General features: G+C 33.6%; 1 protein-coding gene across 1 annotated transcript in view; it reads right to left on the reverse strand.

Moving 5' to 3' along the window:
- Nucleotides 1-16,509, reverse strand: part of TECRL (trans-2,3-enoyl-CoA reductase like) — a 100,409-nt gene extending 83,900 nt beyond the window's left edge. Inside the window, exon 1 of the mRNA XM_059396500.1 lies at nucleotides 16,276-16,509. Within this exon, the coding sequence (XP_059252483.1) occupies nucleotides 16,276-16,509 (234 nt within the window). The remainder of the gene's footprint in view (nucleotides 1-16,275) is intronic.
- Between the last annotated feature and the right edge of the window lie 8,965 nt (nucleotides 16,510-25,474).

A 25,474-nucleotide genomic window follows, 5' to 3' on the forward strand; every position in this document is an offset into this window, starting at 1 on the left:
AGTCCCGCATCGGGCTCTTTGCTCAGCAGGGAGCCTGCTTCCCTCTCTCTCTCTCTGCCTGCCTCTCCATCTACTTGTGATTTCTCTCTGTCAAATAAATAAATAAAATCTTTAAAAAAAAAAAAATACAGAGACTTTCCGAAGAGGAAGGAACATATTTTTGGTTTGGTTTGGTTTGGTTATCATGATGGTGTTCCCAGGGTCTATTATAGTTGAAGATCGGTGCTCTTCAATATATATGAAAAAAAAAAAAAAAAAAAAAAAACAGGAAAGAAGGAAGGAGGGGGAAGGGAAGAGAAAGTTCATATTCTAAGGTTCTGCCCTTGAAAGATACTCTTGTAAGAACTTGAAAATCCATTTTACTTTATGGGTAATACCATCTTAAAACAATGATTGGCTCCAAACCTTTGAGCTCTTATCATGTAGCCATGCAAATAGCACAGTTTTCACAGCAGATGCTAAAATGCAATATAAGCGAACATAAATCTAAGATCACTTACATTTATGTATAATTACACAAATTCTAACAGAAATATAAATTTCACCACTGCTATTTTCTGTGTTATTAAGAAGCACAAATGCCTATTATGAGGATATTAAAAGGCTTAAATAATAGCAATGTCAGTTTCCACTTTCTGCAATATTATACCTTCAGACCTCATGCCCTGAGGCCTTTAGATAACTGAAAAAACAAAACAAAGCAAAAATGGAATGTTGATTTCTTAACATTGCCTTAAGTTATTCCTCATTTGTTAAATACAACTGTTACGAGTTACAGTACAGGAAAGAAAGTTGTTACTGGATAATTTTGAGCAGTAAGTTCTATAAAAGGAACAATTAAAAATAGTATTTTATATTTAAGTAACATTAAGTTCACAGCAACTCATTCAGTAATGATATTGATAGCTCTTTACTGGGCTACCCAAAAGTACCAGTAAAATGTTAATCTGGTGAGGTACATGCCTAAAAGATAATTTCTTTTAGTTTATTTAGAGAAAGGAATCAAAGAAAAGCACAAGCATATCAAAGCAAAATTATTTCTCAGAAATATGTTATGTAAGCACAACTTTTAATCTTTTTTTTTGTTTGAACTGTTAGATAATGAAAGAACTAGGAATCCCTTCAACATGAACTTTCTGATAACCAAGACACTCTGTTCATCTTCAGTTTTTTTCAAGAGTTTAGCTAAGCTGAGATATTGCCGCTTTGCTGTCTGTTTTGTGTGACCAAGCAGCCTGCAGTGACCTTCTCCTGACACTAGGCCCTCAGACAAGGACAGGCCCAAGATAGCAGCCCTCGGAGTCACAACTAAATGTCCATTCTGATGGAATGCTTCCAACAGGCTTTGGGACTAACGGTCTTCCCTGTTTCTCAATGACTTTTCTTAATGTGCCCTTATGGTAAGACTTCTTTGGGGTTTACTAAACCCCATCTTTTGGTTTGAATTATTGACTAACTCAGCCTTAATCCAGGAATCCCCAGCACTCCACTCACATAACCTAATAAAGACATGTGCCTCCGGTCCTGTCTGTCTCTATCTGCACCCTGTCTCCTCCTGCCTCCCGTGTAGCTCCCTGAAACCTGCTAGGGACGCCCTCCAGAGCCTGTGGGTAATCAGCTTCCTTATTTTCACTTCTCTTGTGGTCTGTTGTCAAACCTCAGCTCACCACCTGGCACCCTGGGTGTTAATTTGACAAATTTGTAACAGGTTTGGATATAGAAGATTGTCTTGATTCATTATAAGTTCAAACAGCAAAATCCCTGTTAAACCAAACCTAACTGAAATAAAATAGTAATGGAATATCATATTCCCTTTATCTACAATAAGATAGTAATGGGATATCATATACCTTTTACCTACAATAAAACAGTAACGGAATATCATATTCCCTTTATCTACAATAAGATAATAATGGGATATCATATACCTTTTACCTATGATAAAATAGTAATGGAATATCATATTCCTTTTACCTATACTACTGCATTCTATTCTATTGTACCCAGATGTATACACTTGTCTAATCTATGTGGATCATAACAACATTAGATAGAACCTACAGTATATTTATTACATAACTATTCTCTTTTGTTACATAAAGGGTGTTGACTAGTAAAGATTAAATCAGAAATATATGTGTATGTATTAATTACTTTAAGGCTCAGAAATGTCTTAAAGATGTGCCCCATATTTGATTTAAATTGTTTTTTATTTACTCCTTCCATATGGGTTATAAGTACATACAGAAAGAAAATAAATTAACTTCCACACTTTTATTACAGTGTGAAAATTTTGTTAAACCTTCCTTCATTTTATAGTTTTTAATATATTTAAATGATATGAAAACTTTTGTTTTATTTTAACATTTGTAGACTTTAATTCGTTAGCAATATTCAAGGTTCTGTGCCATAGCATTTTCTTATGTAAATCTCTACTAGAAGATGGCATTTATTCAGATGATTCTAGTGACATAGCTGGTCTCAGTAAAATTTTAAGGGAAAGAAAAATAAGGACATTGCCCAATGTCACAAGCTGGTTAAGTGTGAGAGGTGCTTGGGTATCATCAAAACCCAAGCAAAGACCATGGTGCTATGGTGCCTCCTAAATGTGGCAGGTCTGAACAGGCTCCCAGAAGAGGCTCCCAGAAGATTTGCTTCTCAGTTTTACTAAGCTCTCTGTCTTCAGTCTTTCTTTTATCTTCTTTTTTTAAATTTTTTTTTTATTTTTTTAAATGTTTAAAAATATATATATATATAGAGAGAGAGAGAGATATGTATTTTTTATTTGACAGATAGAGTTCACAAGTAGGCAGAGAGAGAGAGGAAGGGAAGCAGGCTCCCTGCTGAGCAGAGAGTCTGATGCAATGTAGGGCTTAATCCTAGGATCCCTGGATCATGACCTGAGCTGAAGGCAGAGGCTTTAACCCACTGAGCCACCCAGCGCCCCTGTCTTCAGTCTTTCTATTATCCAGTCTATCTTCCACATTGTTACAGATTTAATTTTTTGAATGCTGTACCTTACAATATTATCTCCCTGATTTGAAAGAAAAGAGAAAGGCCAGATGCTAGAAAGTTAACTAGGCCTCTACCCTCCATTCCAGCCAAACCATCTATTCTGTTAGTTCCATTTTGCATCATCACACCATCAACTTAATTACAGTAACCCAGAAAGCTTGCTTACTACTTTTCTGCTTCTTTGCCTTTGATATGCTAATTCTTCTTCCTGGAATGGTCTTTGTCCACCACTCATATACATATATCTCGCATTTAGTAAGTTAGCTTATTATTTTTTATACACACACACATACACATATGAACTGAGGTATAGATGGCATACAATATTATGTTAGTTTCTGATGTACAGCATAATGATTGGACAATTATATGCATTATGAAATGCTTACCACAATAAGTGTAGATACTATCTGTCCCAATACAAAGTTATTTCAAAATTATTTATTATAACTCCTATGCTGTACTGTTCATCCCTACAGCTTATTTATTTTTTAACTAGAAGCTTGTACATATTAATCCCCTTCACCTAATTTGCTTATCACCCCAACCTCTGGCAACCACATTTGTTCTCTGAATTTACGAGTCTGTTTCTATTCTCTGTTTTGTTTTTTTAGAGTCCACTCAAAAGTGAAATAATATGGCGTTTGCCAAGAAAAGAGCAAAATGTCCTCTAGGTCCAACCATGTTGCTACAAATGCTGAGATTTCATTCTTTCTCATGACTGAATAATATCCTGGCACGTGTGCAAGTGTGCATCTGTGTGTGTACCAACTTCTATATGATTTCAACTATTCCTGGACACTTTGGTTGCTTTTAGACCTTGGCTATTGTAAATAATGCTGCAATAAACACAGGAGGACATATATATATGTGTATGTGCGTGTGTGTGTGTTTCCTTTGGGTAAATGCCCAGTAGTGGAATTATTGGATCATATGGTATTTCCATTTTCCACACTGGTTGCACCGATATAAATTCCCACAAATAACACATGAGGGTTTACTTTTTTCCACATTCTCACCAACATTTGCTATTTCTTATCCTTTTGAAACTAACCGTTCTGACCGGTTTGAGGTGATAGTGTGATTTTGATTTGCATTTTCATGATGATGAATGATATTGAGCATCTTTTCATATGTCTATTGACTGCATGTCTTCTTTGAAAATATGTCTCTTCAGGTCTTCGGTCAATTTTTAACTGTATTATTTGATTTTTTGTATTGAGTTGTATGAGTTCTTAATGCATTTGAATATTGACCCCTTATTGGGTATATCATATATCTTCTTCCCTTAAGTAAGTTATCTTACTGTTTTGTTGATGAAGAGACTTGCTCATTGTATATTCTTGTTTCCTTTGTCCGTGATTAAGTGACCACATAAGTGTAGGTTTATTTCTAAGTTCTGTATTCTGTTCTGTTGATCTGTGTGTTTATTTTTATGCCAATACCATACTGGTTTTCTGTTTTATTTTGTTTATTTATTTATTTTTAGCACACTGTTTTAATTGTGACAGCTTTGTAGTAGAAATTTGGGATTGTGATATCTTCACTATGCTAATTCTTCCTGGGATGTTCCTTCTTGTTTCTTTTTATTTTTTGAAATTTATTTATTTATTTATTTAAGAGAGAGAAAACAGTGCACGTACAAGCAGGGGAAGGGATAGAGAGAGAAGCAGGGAGCCTGATGCAGGGCTCAATCCCACGACCTTGTGATCATCACCTGAGCAGAAGACAGAAGCTTAATTTACTGAGCCACCCAGGCACCCTCTGGGATGTTATCTCTACCTTACCCATGCTAATTAATTGTAACATACATATTTTTAAAATCCTTTTGAGTCCTTCCTTACACTCAGTTTAGCTTTTCTCATCTTTATGCCTAAACCTCTATCAGATAAAAAAAAGTATTCTTTCTCTAGTCTTCATAATATAATTTGTGTTAAACTTGTATATGCTATTTGCCATGTTATAATTTGTTTTAAAATTCGTAATCTATCTTTCCAATTTGACTCCTGTATATAGAGGCAAGGAAATATGTTTAATTTTCAGCCTCAAGTAATCTAAAGTATAGTAGCTACTCATAAAGTAATTATTTATCTAATTTGAATAACATATTTCTTGGATATATGACCTTTGAACAATATTGGTTTCAACCGTGTGGGACCACTTGTTCACAGATTGTTTTTGCAGTACAGCACTGTACATGTATTTTCTTTCATTGTGGTTTTCTTAATAATACATATTTTCTTTTATCTAGTAACTTTGTTATAAAAATGTTGTATATAATACATATAATATTCAAATTATGTGTTAACCAACTATTTATCTTATCAGTAAGGCTTCCAGTCAATAGTACATTATTAGTACTTAAGTTTTGGGGGAGTTAAAAGTTAAACATGGATTTTCAACTGCATGGGGGTCAATACCCCATATCCCAAAATTGCTCAAAAGTCAACTATAGCTACAATTTCATTGTTAGTTTCTTTACATATACTGTTATCTGTGTCTTGTGCACTTTTTTAAACCTGCATTTCTAAAATTAACTATTTTAATTCAGCTTTGACTTAATAGGAAACAGGATTTCTTTTAATAGTATAATACTCCCTCATAATTTTCTTCCTTAGCATTAACGTTTCTCTTTTCATCCTATATTTACATTTCCTAGAAAAACATGATTTATTTACTTTCTTTGATCCAAAGACATGTTATTTCAGCTATAATTTTTGTAGTATATTTATAATTCAGATGTTTGGAAGTTATTATTTTACCTTGTTAGTCAAGAACATACAATTTTTAGAATGAAATACAAGAGGAGCCTGGCTATGACATTCCAATTTTGCATCCAATACATATTTATTTATTGCACAATAGCACTTAGGTCATTTTCATGTCATGCAGCTCAATGCTTCCTAATTGCGTAGAACAAAATATTACTCCTTAAGAAATTCTATGATATATTTGTAAAATACAATGAAATAAATTGCTAGAAAAAATGAAATTTTAATAAACTAGTTATATTTCTCATTTAGAAAAAAAAATGTATAATTGAACAAGAACAAAATAAATCTTTCAAACTCTTGGGATAGCTCACAAATGTTCATTTCAAATACTAGGCTATTTAATGGAAATTTCAGCCAATAGTTCCTGGGACATATAACATATCTGCTTATTGGGGATGGTAAATGGCACACAAAGAAATTGTCATCTCAGTTCTATCATGAGGAATGGACAGAAGATTGTGACAGAACACTCCAGGCAGAGGAGTCAAATTTTACCCAAACTCAAAGAATGGAAATTTACAGTATTTTGGGGGGGCTGATGAGTAATACAGAATGTTAAAAATGGAAGAATGAAGAAGGGTAAAATATAAACCAAAGTATGTGAATCAGACTACAGGAGTCAATATAGAGTTGAAGAATGAAGGAGGTGACACAGTAAAGCTTTCAAGACTTCTGCTGCCTATGAAAGAAAGGCTTCCTAGGAAACTCAAATGTCATATTACCCATAGAGTTTCATCTAGACTGGATTTTTCCCCACATCATTGTACCTAAATTGATCTGCTTAAACTAAACAATGAACATTATCCCACTTAATACAAGGGGTACTTGTTTTATTTCTTTTTGCTTCTCAGCTGTATCCACTGGTTTTTCCCTTCTCACTGAAGTATTTCTTCTAGGTTTCTGTGAGGAAAGAGTTACCATATTTCTTCTGTTTCTCTGGAAACTTCTCCTTATTTTCTTTTTCAATCCCTGCTTTTATTTAAGATCTGTACATACTGGAATTCCTCAGGCCTCTATCATTGGTTCTTTTCTTTCCTTATTCATTATATTGTTCTTTCTAAATTTTTATCTTCTATACTACAGTGGCTGCAAGAGACACCTATACATTTGTAATCCCCAAGTCGACATATTTAAACATGACCACTTCCCTGAGTTCTAAAACTTCAAACCCAAGTGCCTGCAGGTTATCTCTTTTTGGATATTTCACAAAGACCTCAACTTAAAAAGAACAAAACTGAGTGCTTGCTTCCTACCTGCTTCTCTACTTGTCTGCACTAAAAACAAGAAAGCAATCGCACACTTGAAACTAATATTACACTGTATGTTAACTAACTGGAATTTAAATAACAACTTGAAAATGATTAAAAAAAAGAAGAAGCAAAAAATAAACAAAAACCAATAAAAATGACTCCGTAAATTATGCCGTTCTCAGGATCTCAGTTGCTCAAATAAGAGTTTAACATCATACTTGCATCATCATTGGCTGTTATTTTTTACAAGCAAAGAAGTCCTGTTCTATCTCCTGTATCTGTCATATTCTCATATTTCTCTTCCATTGTACTCACACATAAACATCATTCCTCCAAGGAAAATCATCTGTTTCACAGATTATCTCCCTTTGTTTACCACTTCAAATTACTTTGTTTCCTCTCACTCTGTAGATACCTTTGCAGTTAACATTACTTATACAGTGCTTGGCTTCCACAGGAAAGAACAGAAATCTATGAGAATAAGAATTGCATATCTGGCCAAGTTAGTGCATTATCTTGAACATGTAATAGAACACTAGACAAATGTCTTAACAAATACCTATTGAATTAATAAAAGGTTCATTGTGACACTATGAGACATCAAAATATACAGAGTGTTGGAGAACCAGTGAATCTGGTAAATTTCAACTCTTCTCTTTCAAGATGCATCCCCCAAAACTTATTCATCTATGTTTGACCTTCTAAAAGAGTATCACTGCATCTCATATATTACAGGAATTAAAATGACATCTTCTTTATACCTTCACCATATAAACAGTTTTCTTCCATGGTGATATATTTCAAAAATGGAAAATGTAGACATAATTTAATTGAATACATTCAATAGTTTATATTTGCTTTAAAAATGCTATACCTGAATAGTTTTCTAAAGTATATTCATTTTTCTCTACTATATATTGATGTTCAATTCTTATATATCCATTGGCACCTTTCATGGTTTATCATGGCACAAGTACCCAGTGCATATTATAAGATAGTTGGACATAGGATGCTAGAAACTGATGTTACAAAGATGGTCCCTATGACCATACTTCCTAACTTTTATAACATTTTATTTATTTATTTGACAGAGAGATAGCAAGTAGCCAGAGAGGCAGGCAGAGAAAGAGAGGGGGAAGCAGGCTCCCTACCTAGCAGAGAGCCCAATGTGGGCTCAATCCCAGGACCCTGAGTTCATGACCTGAGCTGAAGACAGAGGCTTAACCCACTGAGCCACCCAGGTGCCCCCCATACTTCCTAATTCTAAGGCTTCCTAATAATTTCAGAATGGAATCATAATGACTGTCATAAAAAATGACAAAGTTATTACAGTTATAATATTAATTTAATTATTTTCCTCATCAGTGGAATAATAATATTACTGATATACTGCCATTATTTAAAAATATAACATTCATTTACAGAAAATCAGACATGTGGTAGACACATTGCTATGTTTTTCATATTTACAAGAATATAAAAACCCTAGATATTCCTGGAAGATACATACTTATTGTGCTTTGATTTGTAATTTACCCTACTTGTAAAAGCAAGAATTAGACTAGTTAAGTAACATGTTACAAGGATAAAACATTAATAGTTTGCACAGCTCAAATACAGACACAGATGCCTGACTTCTGGGCATAAACCACTGCATCACATTGCCTTTCATGGCATTATGTATTTGTTAAATAAAATAGGTTCTTTTCTTCGGAAAGAAATCTAAGGCAGGGCAGATGATACTAAAATATACTAAGATCAAAGTACACTGATTCCTTTGAAATTAGAATTTCATGGTGTAGTATGGAATTTCCAAGTATATCAAAAAAAAGGAGTGGACACTGAGCCTCCTCTGGGCTCACAGAAAATGATTATGTTAATTACTTATTTGGGGAGGAATCATTCATCTCAATTCTTTAATTTTTAATGACATAAACATGTCGAGCGTATCTGTTGCTTAATTTATTATTATATAAGATACTTTAAAGATATTTTTAATTTCTAGGTTTGAATGTTAATTAATGTTATTTTATGTCTCTATATAAAAAATAAAAACAAACTTTGGAAACTTTTTTTCATATCAAATAAGAGAAAAAGATATTCTTCAAAAATAGCACCTTTAACAAAACAGATGAACCTAGGGGAAAGAAAAAACAAGAAGGGAGGCAAATCCTAAATGGGACTCTTAACTACGGAAAACAATCTGAGGGTTGCTGGAGGGGAGGTTGTGGGGCATGGGCTAAATGGATAATGGGTAAGAGGGTGGGCACTTATGAGGCCGGGTGTTGTATGGAAGTGCTGAGTCACAAATTCTACTCCTGAAACCAATATCACACTCTATGTTAACTAGATAAAGTAAAATAAAAATTTGAATCTTTAAAAATAGAAAACAAACAAAAAAAGAAGATGCTGATTGAAGGATGAAAAAAAAAAAAAAAAAAAAGAAAGAAAAGAAAATAACACCTCTGTCCTGAAACACATTGTCTGTATCAGAAGTCAGAATCAGATGTTCTGTCTCAATCATGAAATTAAAGAGAGCATGAGAATTTGGGCTAATGAAAGTATTAGTACAGGGCACCTGGGTGGCTCAGTGGGTTAAAGCCTCTGCCTTCGGCTCAGGTCATGATCCCAGGGTCCTGGGATGGAGTCCCGCATCGGGCTCTTTGCTCAGCGGGAAGCCTGCTTCCCCCTCTCTCTCTGCCTTTTCTGCCTGCCTCTCTGCCTACTTGTGATCTGTCTCTGTGTGTCAAATAAATAAATAAAATCTTACAAAAAAAAAAAAAAAAGAATGAAAGAAAGTCATTAGTATCTGTCAAGTGGTAGCATATAGTCGCTAAGATCAAAGCCCAGAACATATATTGACCAGTTCAAAGTTTGGTTCTAATACACACTAAGTTCTTCATTTCAAGTGTCTGTGCCCCTGATCTTCCTTTATAAATGGATGAATAGTAATACTTACAACCTTTTTACAATAAATGATGATAAAGGGCAGAGATACTGGGTTATATCTCAAGACAAAATAAAAACAGGTTCCTATTAAAAATGTGCTTTATCTCAATTCAAAGTTCATAAGCTTCCATACTCACAGTAAGAAATAGGAAGAAGAGGACTGAGGTGGAAGAAAAGAAAAAAGCGGCCGCGATGGGAGGAAGAGGCGAATGAGAGAGGAGGAAGGGAGGAAGAAGAAAAAAGAAGAGGAGGAGGAGGAAGGAGAGGAATAGAAGAAAAATGATATCGCCACTTGTATATACCTGAAATTCTAAAAACTGCCAGAAGATATTTTAAGACAGATGCCATTCTCATTTTATAAATGAACAAATTGAGGCCTATATATTGTTAGCTGCATGCTTCCCAAGGTAAAATATTAAATGGCAGCATTAGAAATTAAGAATTCTTGGGCGCCTGGGTGGCTCAGTGGGTTAAAGCCTCTGCCTTCGGCTCAGGTCATGATCCCAGGGTCCTGAGATCGAGTCCCGCATCGGGCTCTCTGCTCAGTGGGAAGCCTATTTTCTCCTTTCTCTCTGCCTGCCTTTCTGCCTACTTGTGATCTCTGTCTGTCAAATAAATAAACAAAACCTTTAAAAAAAGAATTCTCAAAATTTCTAACTAAAGTATCAAAATTGCAACTTTTATTCAATCTGACTACCCTATAATTCTCTCCAGTATTTTCTGGTAAAAACTGATATCTGATATTTTTACCATTAGAGGGATTAGGAAATAACTGAGTGCTTTCCTTTACTTATAACTGTCTTTCTTTAACATACAATGGTTTATTAGTTTCAGGTGCACCATACAGTGATTCAACAATTCCATACGTCACCCAGTGCACATCACAGTAAGTGTACTCCTATAAGTAGTCTTTAAAATGCTTTTTAAAGTTTTGACATAGAGCAAATAAAATAATAAGAGAAAGGGGGCTCTTGAGGTCAAGTTCCTTGGAGAAAAGATTAAAGAAAAAAGAATGGGAAGATATTGGAAACATTTATCAATCCTAGCTTTTAGAGTTCTTGCAGTGCTCTTGAATCATCAATATATCACTAGATAAGCTTCTGACATTTTACAAAATAGAAGTGAGACAGGGATAGTGAGCAACTGAAAATAACTCACTGTTAAAGTTTTAAAAACTATTTTTCATATATATTTTATGGTCCAATAAAACCAAGAATGGTATTTATATTTTATGTCAGCTCCCTATCTTAACCTTGATTAGTCATATTATTTTAATCACAAATGGGATATAACTAAATTAGTTAAATAAATATCCCCATCTTCATTGTCTGCCTTATGAAAAGCTTATTAGCTTTTTATTATCAGAGCATGACCGTCAGTAAATTATACACTAACACAAAGTTAAATCCTATACATCTTTGTTGGGGGCAAACCAGAAAGAACTTTGGCATTTAGTGAAATGGTTTAATCAAATGCCTTTTACGGTGAATATATTTTTTCAATAATAATTTTATTTAGAGTATAGTAAAAAGTACTTTCAAGTATCCTACTCCTCCAGCCCAAAATGTCACTTCTAAACATGTGGGCATTGTCAAATACACACATTTCTTGAACTGGCATCATTTATTCAATACATGTTGGTTAAGCACTTTTTGTGTGTATATTTATTAAATACTTTCTGTGCCAATCACTGTTCAAAGTGTTGGAGATACAGGAATTTGAAAAATAAATCCCAGATTTTGTGAAGTCGGCATACCAGGAGCAGGGTAAATAATAAACAAAATGAAAAAGGAAAAATAAACAGTGTGTTAGAGGGTATTAAGTAGTAGCAAAGAAATAGAACAGGAAAGGGTAATAGATAATACTGGTATATTTTACAATTAAAAAAAAAGTAGTTAAGAACAGCCCCCAAATAAAAAGTGACAATTAACTAGATCTAAAGAAGACACTGTCTAATTTTATGTAGGAAATGATAGTAGCTGAAATGGTGTAACAGGCTAGTCCTGGTTGCTATGTAAGCAATGTACTGAAGGTGCTAAGAACAGAAGTGGAGGAAAGATTTAAGAGTGCTAGCAGTAGAGGTGGTAAAAATTTGTCACTTTGGATATATTTGAAGGTATCACTGAGAAGATGGATTGCATGTGGGGGGAGTGAGATTAAGATAAGAGTTATGATGTCTCTTAAGTGTTTGGCTTGAGGTATTTGAAGGATGTAGTTGCCACTTACTGACTTGGGAAACTCTGTGATAAAATCCGGGGGTGAGGTCAAGTGCTCAGTTTCAGATACACTATGTTTGAGATGCCCAGCAAACATCTGAATGCATGGACAGGTAGTACATAAATAGATGCACAGAGAGATGTATAGGTAAATACATTCACAGCGGCATGCATAGGTGTCTACATACATAAATAAATGAATTTTCATTCAGAAGAAAAGGAGGAGCTGACGTTACATATTTATAAGTCATGAATAGATAATATTCAAAGCTATTGGACACAATAAGATGGATTAGAAAAGATGGGGAGAACTTCTGATGACCGAGTTCATGACAATGCATAATCCATTCAGTCAGATGACGAAGCAGCAGCAAGAGGAAAGAGAGAAACAATGAAGTAGGTTTTTAAAAATATGTGTCTATGAACCTGAAACTCACACAGGAAAAGTGTTTTAAGAAGGAGGACATGCTTATCAGTAGCAAATGTTGCTGACACACTAAAATAAAGTGTGAGGAATAACGTTTGGATTTAGCAAGGAACTTACCACTGATTCACTGGTGATCTTGGCAAGTTCAAATTCTTACAAGCTATGGATGTAAATCCTTGAATGGAGTAGGTTTAGGATAGAATGAGAAGAGAGAAATGTGGGTAGACAATATGAACAGGATGAAAATAATCAGAGAAATGGGCAGAAGGTGGAGAAGATAGTGAAGGCAAAAGGTTTGGGTTTTTTTTTTTTTGGTGTGTGTGTGTGTGTGTGTGTGTGTTATGTGTATGACATTAAGTAAAAGAACCTGATTCAGTATATATTCTTTGACCCCAAGAATTCTCTCAATGCTTTGTTTCATGAATATGAAACAATTTTGCCAATTTTGAATTTTAAATTAAAGTATCTAGATGTAAACTAAATTTCTACTAGAGTTCAGCATATATTACTAAAATACATACATTCCACTCAAGGTCGTTGAATAGCTCTATCTAACCTAAACATCATAACAATTCATGTCAATGGGCAATTACCAAGAGGTCAAATTTAAAGATTTTTTTTTTTTTTTAATTTATCTGACAGAGATCACAAGTAGGCAGAGAGGCAGGCAGAGAGAGAGGAGGAAGCAGGCTCCCCGCAGAGCAGAGAGCCCGATGTGGGGCTCGATCCCAGGACCCTGGGATCATGACCTGAGCCGAAGGCAGAGGCTTAACCCACTGAGCCACCCAGGTGCCCCACCAAGAGGTCAAATTTAAAGTCTGTGCCAGTATCACAACGCTCATCACTTATTTTTTCGTGAATATTTATGCACATTAATTTTATCTCTCCAAATGATTATTAAAACTAAGAAAAATACAGCTTATCCCACATTATGTTCAAGTCACCATGCTAAGCATGCTACATATATTATTCCTATTTTTCAGTCTAAACCTACAAAAATATGTTTTATTAACCTATTTTCTAAATAACATGGTGGTGATCAGCAATTCAGCAACTTCCCTGAGCCTTGATCAATATGATTGAGACAGCAGGGATTTGGTCTGGATATACTCAGTTCCAAAGTACATGACCTTTAACTTTTACTACTTTTCAACACAGTGCTTACTGAAAGACCAGGACTCAGTCATAAACAACACTTATTTAGTATACTGAGTAGAGCCAAGAACAAGTTTAAGGCACTTAAGATGATCTTACTGCTAATATAGCTGTTACTTTGTCCAAGAAAAACAGTATCTTGAACAACAACAACAACAACAACAAAAAAAATCAACCTTTCTCGTGTTTATAAATTTGAACTTTTAAGAGTCATGGAGCAAAAAAGATGTACATTAATCCAGATTTTTTTCTTTTAAATGTCTTGCATTATTGAGACAATTTATCAAATTACAAACAAAAATGAAAGAAAACAAAATCCAGTTCTTCTAACAAGCCAAACATTTCTATATTGTGAGTTGCACATCAGATGGTATCATTGTGCAATCAAGGCGGTGTGTAATCCAGAAGTAATCCCCTTGTTGGCCTACTGACTTTCCCCAAAGGTTTGCCACTGGAATTCCAATTACCAGAACTATTCAAATGCAGGCAAAATTTCTGAACCAAAATTCCTAAGGCAAATCCTTATTTCTATCTAAAAAAAATAAAATGCTGGCTCTCTGCCTGCTTATTTTATTTAATGTATGTATGTATGTATTTTTGCAATAAATAACTGAAAATGTAAAACTCCATGTTTTACCTTCAGATACAATCTCAATTTCAAAATTTAAATTTATGGGAAAATTAGTTTGCAGCCCTTTCGCAGGTTCTCATTACTTTAAGGTAGATTTTGCATCAAAGTTTAGACACATACCAGAAAGGACACAAAAACCAGTCTTATTTTAGAATCTTGGTCTTTGGGAATCCTTGACCAATTTAACATCCATTTTATTCATTATCTTTTTGCCTTCAATCTAATAAATGATAATAATAAACACATTTTAATTTTTATAAATAATATTTTATATTATATGTTTTATGTATTTATATTTGTATATTTATCATATTTAATATTTATATATAATATATACTATTAAAATATATACTATATAAAATATATGCTATATTATAGTATATTATATATTATATAAAATATATTATATATAAAATATACTATATATATAATATATTAAATATATGTCTATATGATATGATGTAATGTACATTATGTTATACATAAAATATAAAATACAAAAATAATAAATATAAAAGTAAAAATAAAAAATGAAATGGAATAATAAAATAATAAAAATACATTATTGTATTTTTCTTATGAGTTTTAAATTTTCAAGAGTGACATAATGCAAACATTAGCAATTTGAATAATTGTTTCAGTTTGTTTTCTTATTCATGTATGATCTAAAACCCCAAAATTTTCTTGAGATATTAAAATAAAAATAAATTGTAGCATGCATGAAATTCATAAGTGTTATTAGCAATACATATTCATTATTTATATATCATTCTAGTGGTACTATAGAAAAAGAATGTGATTTAGAATTGCATGGAAATAATTCTGAATCTCTTGCATTCCACTTATGACCTGTATGAATTTGTAACAGTTATTTTTTATTTCCATCTGTAAATAAAAGTTAGTGTCACCCAACAAACAGGTTGGCCATAGCGTCATAACTACTAAGTGAGAAAATACACATGATCTTCTGTAATTAAAAGCAGTAAACAGTTTTGTCTCTTGCCTTCTTATCTAGAATTATAGGTTGAGTATAGTTAAAAGAAATCAGTGACTGGATTTTATTTTTAGAACAATAACAAAAAACTTATCTAGAATGTCTTTAAAGAAAAATAAATGAAGATATATTGTTTTTAAAAATACCAATCTTTCGCAATAAATTAAACTACCAGTGACTTTTCAAACTTATGAAACACTGAAAACGTTTTAGATATTATATACACATATGTATATCCATGATGTACACGTATATTTATGTGTTAATTTTCTAACTTTATCTTGCCTGAGTGACAGATTTGTGATATGAATATAAAAGTGTAACATATTAAGCAAGACTGTTTTTTAGGAGCTTAAGCACTTTGAAATAAGTAAACTTTTCATAAAAAGTGAGATGTTCATTTTTCAAGACAATTAACTCCAAATAATTTTTAATCAACTAAACTTTATCATATATGCTAAATATTTTTTAGTAAATTTAGCACCTTTTGCTTGTTATTTTCTAGGAGCACTAATAACACTCTATGGTAATTTGAATATGTAATTAACTACATGAAGAGAATAACCTAGAGAAATTGTGTTATGACGCTGAGAAGTTGAGTACTGAAAATTTTACCTCTGGACAACTGTCAGCGTTAGCAAGAAAAACCAGAACCCAATAATTATTTGCTACCATTTAAACTGATTGTGAAAGACACAATACATATCTTCTACTGGAACAATGTATGAAGTATCTATCCTACCATCCATAAAACTAACATTAAAAGCCAGGAATATATTTTGAGACAACCTTCTAAGCAGTGAATGAACTGGTCAGCAATCTTTGGGGCAGACAAGAGAAATTCAATGAATGAATGTCACTTACCTTATCCACAATACATATCTGCTTTCTTGTTTGTGCATCAAGTATTTCAATCTCAAAGTGCAGAGTTTTTGAATGTTTAGATACTGGAGCTGCTTTTAGGGGGCCTGTTGAGAGCACAAGTTGCGACAAACAGTGAAAGTTTCTCAAGTCATTCCTCAGCATGGACCCGGTAACTCCTTGGGAAAATATTTCTCTCTTGCGTTCCGAAGGAAGGGACTTGTGCCTTTTGAACATTGTGTGAACTAGTAGGAGAATCTGTCATGTCAACAGAAGACACTTGCAAGTAAGTTGCCTTGCACCAGTTTAAATACTGCTGGTGAAACCAGGAAAGGTCAAGTGCTATGCCTTTCCAAGAGTTCAGTTTTATTTAGCCGGCTTGAAAACAATGACTGATCTATTTCTATATATAACGTGCTATTGTAAATTGCGGCAGTGTAGAGGATTACTTTACCAGCATTCCAATTATTTTTGCTTTCTCCTTTTAACTCTGCTTCTTAATATGGTCACTACTATCTGAAATCCCGAAGCGAGAAAAGAGTAGAAAGAGTTTTTATTATCTTTGAATTCTGTATGCACTAATCTTCAAGCACATATATTATTATTCACACATTCACATTTAGATGTATTTAAAATTAGCAAAGGACTATCTTTTAGATAAATTTAAAAACATCTATTGCATAATTACATAGCAATTTTTTTATAAATGCTGCCTAAGATAAAGATTTGTGGCATGTTTTAAATACATATACATAAATGCAAATATATAAACATATTTAATATAGAAATATCAAACATGCTATATATAACATAATGTAATGTAAGTAATATATATTATATATATAAATGTGTATATATATGGAACAAATGGATGAATTCTTCACTTTCTACAGGGAATAGAAAGTTAGCAAGTCATCCATGAGATCAGAATATGTCAAAAGCTGTTTTATAACTTGAGGGAAGAGAAGTAAATTTCATTTGAACATTTCTACACATTATATATTATTGACAAATCTCTGAATTTATATACAAAATTAGTACTAAACAGTACATGTACCACAACTGTAAACTATGGCAAATTGAAATCTCAAAATGAACAACAAAAAATGTTAAACAACCTGGAGAGATTTGTGTAAAATACTCCAAGTACTCAGATACCAGTGTATCTGATGGACGCCTGGGTGGCTCAATCAGTTAAGCATCTGCCTTCAGCTCCGGTCATAATCCCAGAGTCCTGGAATCGAGTGCCCCATCAGTCTCCTTAGTTGGGGAGACTGCTTCTCCCTCTGCCTGTAGCTCTCCCTGCTTAAGCTCTCTCTGTCAAATAAATAAATAAAATTTTAAAAAGAAAAAAAAAGAAACACTGAAAAACATTCAAAACATATTGTCACTGATTCAAAGGGATATTACAGGAAAGTCTTCTGAGATGTCATTTCTAATGATACATGAAAAGCAAAATGGTTAACATTACAGAAAGTTGTGGGGTTCCTGGGTGGCTCAGTCCATTAAGTGATTGAGTTGAGTTCAGCTTAGGTCTTTATCTCAGGGTGGTGAGTTCTAACTCCATATTGTGGGGCCTACTTAAAATAATAATAATAATAATAATAATAATAATAATAATAGAATGGTGAATCTATACAGCTATGAGGCAAATATTTACTTTTATCATTAAGCAATCTAACATATTGATTTTTTCTAACATATTGATTTTTAATTTTGACCAAACATTATGCAATAGAGAGCCATTTACACATGGTTCGGTTATCATTTTTGTCCTCTAGACAACCATTATACTCAATATTTAATCTTTTGAAAACAGAGAAGACAGGGATATATATATATATATATCTGTGTGTGTGTGTGTGTGTTTGCATGTCCATGTAATTACAGACACATTCAGACGCACATGTATGGTGCAATTTCATCACCCCAGTTGAACAGAACTCAAATTTGGAATCATCCTTAACATCTCCCTTTCTCCCACACCTCAGTTCTGATCCATCAGAAATCCAGAACACAGGGTGCCTAGGTGGCTCCGAGGGTTAAGCATCTCAGGTCGTGATGCCAGGATGTTGGGATCGAGTTCCGCATGCCAAGCAGGGAGCCTGCTTCTCCTTCCTCTGCCTCTCTCTATATTTGTATAAATAAATAAAATCTTAAAAAAAAAAAAAAAAGGAAATCCAGAACACAGCCTTTTCACCACCCCATGCTACCTTCAAAACACCAATCGCATCTGTATTGCTTTTCCAAACTAGTCTCCCTGTGTCAACACTGGCCAATCTAGAACCACTTTATTTTTATTAAAGATTTTGTTTATTTTTTTGACAGACAGAGATCACAAGTAGGCAGAGAGGTAGGCAGAGAGAGGGGGGAAGCAGGACCCTGCTAAGCAGAGATCCCAATGTGGGGCTCAATCCCAGGACCCTGAGATCATGAACTGAGTCAAAGGGAGAAGCTTAACCCACTGAGCCACCCAGGCGCCCCCAGAATCACTTTAATACAACAGCTAGACTGATCAGGATCTATGCTAAAGCAGATAATGCAATAATCTGCTAAGCACACAGCAGAGTCTTTTAACAACAACAACAACAACAACAAAAAACTAAAGTTCTATGTAAATGTCTACAAGGTCTGCATCATCAGTACCTTGTTATATCATTGATCTCATCCCTTAAACCATCTACAGTGCCTACAATAGTGTCTGGCACACAGTAGGTGCCCGATAAATATACACATTTACAGTCAGTCAGTAAGTGTATCTTGGAGTTGTGGGCAGATTGGTGTGATGCTAACAGAATGCTCAGATAAACTATTGTCTTATATTAAGATGACATAAAAACAACCTGCATGTCTCCTCAAATATAGTTTCTGTTTTTAAAAACAAATAGTCTAAAGGACAAATTGAATGATCTCCCATTGACAAAGCTGGAATAATTCAATTAAGAAAATAAATATTGATGGTAATGTAATCTAACTCAAAGAATATTATAAATATCCATGAGTCTATATTTGTATGAATAAATTATTAAAAATAATAAATAAATAATTAAATAAATGAATAGGGATAAGGGACAATTTTCCTTACCCAACAATTACAAACAATGTATATGGATACTTTCCTCCTGAGTGTGGGTTTCACTTATAGACACACTTGTAAAAAATAATAAATGGAAGGGAAAATGAAAACTTTATAGAGGAGAAAACTAGCAGGCAGACAGAATTTCCACTGAGAAGTCAAGTTGAATATCACCATGCAGACTTATATTGGTCTCATGTACACCCACTAATGTCATGAGAGAAAGATACTTCCTCCTTTATTCTTCTAAAATTCACTTTCTCATTATAACTATGAGAAAACATCAGACAAACACAAACTGAGAGACAATACTTAATAGTCTTCAAAACTGTCAAACACTTGAAAAATAAGGAAAAATTAAGAAACAGTAATAGATCAAAAAAGAATATATAGTAACATGACTAAAAAAATGACATGTCATCGAAATTGTTTTCTGGAACAGAAAAAGAAATTAGGAAAAATGGTTAAAAGAGAATGACATTTGTAGTTTATGTGACAGTGTTGTGCCAATGCTAATTTCTGAATTTTGATAAAATACCATGATTGTAAAAGATGTTAAACTTAGGGGAAGCTGGATAAAAAGTACACAAAAAGCCCTCCTTACCTCCTTTACAATGTTTTTGTACACAAAATTCATTGTTTATGCAATACAAAGCATGAAATAAACACACACCATCACCAACATGTAAAATAAGGAATGGATAAAGAGAAACAATGGAAATGAAAGACATCTTAATGAGTGAACTGTGCCAAATACCTCAAGTAAAAAAATTTGGGGAGAGAATGAAAAATTTTTCAGATATTATGCTATTCCTTATTGCATTATGTATTTTTTAAGTAGTTTTAAAAAGAAAATGTTTTATATTTGGGGACACCTGGGTGGCTCAGTGGGTTAAAGCCTCTGCCTTTGGCTCAGGTCATGATCCCAGGGTCCTGAGATCGAGCCCCTCATCGGGCCCTCTGCTCAGTGGGGAGCCTGCTTCCTCCTCTCTCTCTGCCTGCTTCTCTGCCTACTTGTGATATTTGTCTGTCAAATAAATAAATAAAATCTTGAAAAAAATGATTTATATTTGCTAAGTTGTGCTTATAAGGTTATTGCTAAATAGATCCAAATGAAATAACATCCCTAATTAATATTTGTTTAATATTAGACCTGGGATGCACCTTGGTAAAATAGATTCCAATTTAAAATATGTTTAAAATAGGGCGCCTGGGTGGCTCAGTGGGTTAAGCCGCTGCCTTCGGCTCAGGTCATGATCTCAGGGTCCTGGGATCGAGTCCCGCATCGGGCTCCCTGCTGAGCAGAGAGCCCGCTTCCCTCTCTCTCTCTCTCTGCCTGCCTCTCCATCTACTTGTGATTTCTCTCTGTCAAATAAATAAATAAAATATTAAAAAAAAAATAAAATATGTTTAAAATAGAAAAAGTTTGGGCATCTTGGTGGCTCAGTCAGTTAATCATCTGCTTTAGGCTCAAGTCATGATCCTGAGGTTCTGGGATTGAGCCTCATGTTGGGCTCCCTGCTCAGCAGGAAATCTGCTTGTCCCTCTCCCTGCTCATGAGCTCCCTCTCTCAAATAAACAAACAAACAAACAAATAATCTTTTTAAAAAGTAGAAAAATTTACAAAAAGATGAAGTGTCAAATAGGAGTCTTTATTCTAATTGGATTTATTTATAATGAAGTTTGAAGGAAAAGGGTTAAGAAACTGTTCTCTTTTTTTTTAGGATTTTTTATTTATTGATTTGAGAGAGACATAGAATGAGAGAGAGAGAGCACAAGCAGGTGGGTGGGGCAGAGGAAGAGGGAGAAACAGATTCCCAACTAAGCAAGGAGCCCAATCCCATGACCCCAGGATCATGAATGACTAGAGCTGCATGGAGACTTAACCAACGGAGCCACCCAGATGCCCCAAGATATTATTGTTCTTTACCGTCACAGTTTTCATTTACTTTTGACAGAAAGTTATTCATTTCAGCTCATTTTCCATTCGAAGTATCATTTCTTCTTAGGTTATTCAAAATAATTAATAGATTTATTTTTAAAGCAGTTCTAGTTTACAGAAGAGAAATACTTCATTGAATGTACAGCATTTCCACATTCTCCCTGTTTCCCCACAACATAAATCTTCAATTAGTAACATCTTGTATTAATGTGAAATTTTTGTTAAAACGGAACTAATAATGACAGATATTTATTTATTAAAATCTGCAGTTTGTTTTAGAGATTAGTCTAAAACTAAAACTTAACTAATTAGTTAAGTTTTTGCTTTGTTTTGTTTTGCAACTACTACATTTATTATGGTGCAAAGTTTGAAGTTGGTGGTTTTTCTTTTTTCATTTTATTTTGTTTTATTTCTTTTCAGTATTTCAAAATTCATTGTTTATGCACCACTCCCAGTGCTCCATGAAATACATGCCTTCCTTAATACCCACCACCAGGCTCACCCACCCCCCCACCCCCCTCTCCTCCAAAATCCTCCGTTTGTTTTTTAAGTTTTTGAAAAAGATAAAAAGTCATGTATCCACCTTGACAGTATTATGCATAATCGTTTCACTGACCTGAAAATACCTTGTACTCCAACTTTGCACAGTTACCCCACTCTAAACCCCTGGTAATGACTGATCTTGCTGTCTTTAAATTCACTTTTTCCACCATATCAGTAGTTGAAATTATATAGTATGCAGTATTTTCAGAGTGCCTTCTTTCATTTATCGGTATGCTTTTAAGTTTCTTCCATGCTTTTTCATAACTTGAGATCTCTCTCCCTCTCTCCCTCACATGTGCATGTATGTGTGTATAAGACCTTAGTGTAAGGACATAACACATTTTATGTATTAATTTATTTATTGAAGGACATCTTGATTGCTGCTATAAGATTATATGAATATAAGTTTCAAATTACCGGGTTAAATAACTAGGACTGTGATTGCTTGATTGAATGGTATACCTAAGTTTAGCTTTGTAAGAAACTATCAGACTGTCTTCCAAAGTGGTTGCACCATTTTGCCTTCCCACTTGCAATAAATGGGAGTTTGTTTTGTCCCATATCCTGACCAGAATTTGGTGTTGCCAATGTTCTGGTTTGGGCCATTTTAATAAGCGTGACTTGGTATCTCATTGTTTTAATATGCCATTTTCTAATGACAAATGATGTGAAACATATTTTGGAGCATCTTTACTTATGCTTATTTGCCATCTCTATATCTTCCTTGGTGAGGTGTCTCTTCAGAACTTTTGTCTATTTTGTAATGTATTTTTCTTATCATTGAGTTTAAGAGTTCTTTGTATATTTTAGACATAAGTCCTTTATCAGATATGTGTTTTTCCAAATATCTTCCTCCAGTCTGTGGCTTCCCTTCTCATTCTCTTAATATTACGTTTTGCAGAGCAGAAGTTTTTAATTTCAGTGAGATCCAACTTATCTTTTTTTTTTTAATTCATGGATTATGTTTTTGGTATCGTATCTAAGAAGTCTTCACCAAACCAGATAACCTAGAGTTCCTCCATGGAGCACTGGGTATGGTGCAAAAACAAAGAATTCTGTTATGCTGAAAATAAATTAAAAAAAAAAAACTAGAGTTCCTCCATATTATCTTCTAGAAGCTGTATGCTTTTACATTTTACATTTAGGTCTATGATCTAATTTGTGTTAATTCATGTGATTTTTTTTTTTGCTTGTAAACATATTTTATTCCAACAGTCACTTATTTATTAAAATTTACATTTAAATTCTAGTGAGTTAACATGTAGTATAATATTGGTTTCAGGAGTAGAATTTAGTGATTCATCACTTACATATAATACTCAGTTCAACACGGTAAGTGCCCTCCTTAATACAAGGCATCCATGTAGTCCATCCCCTGCACAGCTCCCTCCAGCAGTCCTATTTGTTCTCTCTATTTAAGAGTCTCTTATGGTTTGTTTCCTCTAGCTCTCCTTTCCACCCTCCCCTATTTTCATCTGTTTTGTTTCTTGAATTCTACATTTAAGCAGAACCATATGCTATTTGTCTTTCTCGGACTGACTTATTTTGCTTAGCATAATTAGGTGAAATATTTAAGGTTTGTGTATAGATTCATTCTCTTTGCTTGGGGTGCTTAGTTGTACTAGCAACATTTGTTGAATAGACTACTTTTTCACCATTGCATTGCCTATAATTGGTGGATTGTATTTGTGTAGGTCTATTTCTAGGCTCTCTACTCGTTCCATTGATCTGGTTATTCTTCTGCCAACTTCACATCATCTTTATTACTGTAGCTTTAGAGTAAGTCTTGATGGTGAGTAGTGTCAGTCAACCAACTTTGTTCTTCAGTACTGTGAGGGTATTCTGTCTTTTCTGTGTCTTGGTTCAGTTTTTTATCACAGATATTCCATTTGTTTCCAAAATTGCATTGTATATTTTCTAAATCATAGTCTGTCAAATTTGAATATCTGCAGATTAACAATGGAATTTCTCCTAAAATCATAGGATTGGGGATTTGCAAAACTGATATGCCTTTGCTCTGAATCAATGGCAAAAATGCAAAAAAAAAAAAAAAAAAAAAAAAAAAAGGAAGGGACCTTAAGCCCATCAATGGATGAATGATTATTACTCCTTCCTATAAATATAATATAAATTAAAAATATATAATAAATATAAAAATAAAATATATAAATATAAATATAGAGAAGTAGTTCACTTCTCTATTTTAACATTCATTGTCAGATGAACACCAAACAATGGAAATTGTAGTCACCTTTACATGTTTGTGACATTTAACCAAGAACTGTCATGCAACTAAGTTTCATGAGGCAGAAATCAGATTTAGTTTTGTCCACCACTCTACCTTTAAGGCATAGAATAATTCCTGGCATATAGTAAGTATCCGACATTGTTGAATAAACAAATCATCATTTAAATTAAGTTTTTCCCTCTAAACCGGGATATTAATGAATGGTATCATACTAAAGTAGTCACTAGAGTTTAAGAACATCTTTGAATGCTTATGGGAAAATCTTATATATTAGTTACAAAGAATTAGAGTTTAAGAAGGTAAGGCATGAGCAGAATATCAAAATATACAACAAGGTACGCTATTCTTAGAACCTAGGCAAATATATAAACAAGCAACATGTGTCTAGGAAATAACATTATTTAGTGGAAATAGTATGGGTTCAAGAAGTTACTTCTAAATAGTTATGGGATCTTAAGTTTCTATTATCTTCACACTTTGATAATGTTACAAATTTCATGAAATTTTTATGAAGTCAAATAGGACAATACATGTGAAGTACATAGAGAAGTTTCTGAAAACTAGAAGACATTCAATATATACTCACAAGAGTTTCATGCTCTGCTGCCTGAGCCAACCAGGCACTCTCAGTGTATACTTACAATGTACTTTCTCAGTGTTGGTCTCCAAAATCAGATTTATGTCTCCCAAATCAGATCTATGCCTTTCTTCACCCCATCATCTTATTCAAGCATTCAAATTATTTCTGCTCTCTACTTTTCTAAACCTGAATAGTTATAGTACTAGTTCAGAGGAAAATGAAATTTATTCATAATAACCACAGTGATGGACAGTGTTCTAACCTAGTTCCATTGACTCCCCAAAATATCTGCAAGTATATTATCCTCTTCCTCTGTGAAGTTTATATGGTCTTATTTTTTCTCCAATTTTCCCAGTTTTAGTGATACCAATGAACTGTTAAATGGGCTCTGAATCAGCAGGCTAAAATCGGATAGGAAGGACCTTAGTAATACGGAAATAAATTACTTTCTGAGTCTCCAGAGGATATGAACTTTCCCAAAATAATATTTTATTTTCTGATCTATTTTCAAGCTTCTGAAAGTCCTGAAACTACTAAGTGGTTAAAATCACTCATGTTAACATTTCAACTGATACATAATAATGAAAATATATGCATAGTAACTGAAAAACTATTTTGGTCACATGAAATAAACCACTCTAAATACTAATGGGACAGAAGAGAAAAACAGATTTTTGATCAAAAGATTAGGATAGTTGATCTGAACCAATTATCAATTAAAAAATAATGGTAAATGCATCAGTTCAAATTACAGATAAATCATAGTTCCTCTATTCAAAAAGACAGTGTAGCTGAAACGTACAGGAAAGAGCT

Source organism: Mustela nigripes, chromosome 1 (genome assembly GCF_022355385.1).
Source record: "Mustela nigripes isolate SB6536 chromosome 1, MUSNIG.SB6536, whole genome shotgun sequence".
In the NCBI taxonomy this organism is placed as follows: domain Eukaryota; kingdom Metazoa; phylum Chordata; class Mammalia; order Carnivora; family Mustelidae; genus Mustela; species Mustela nigripes.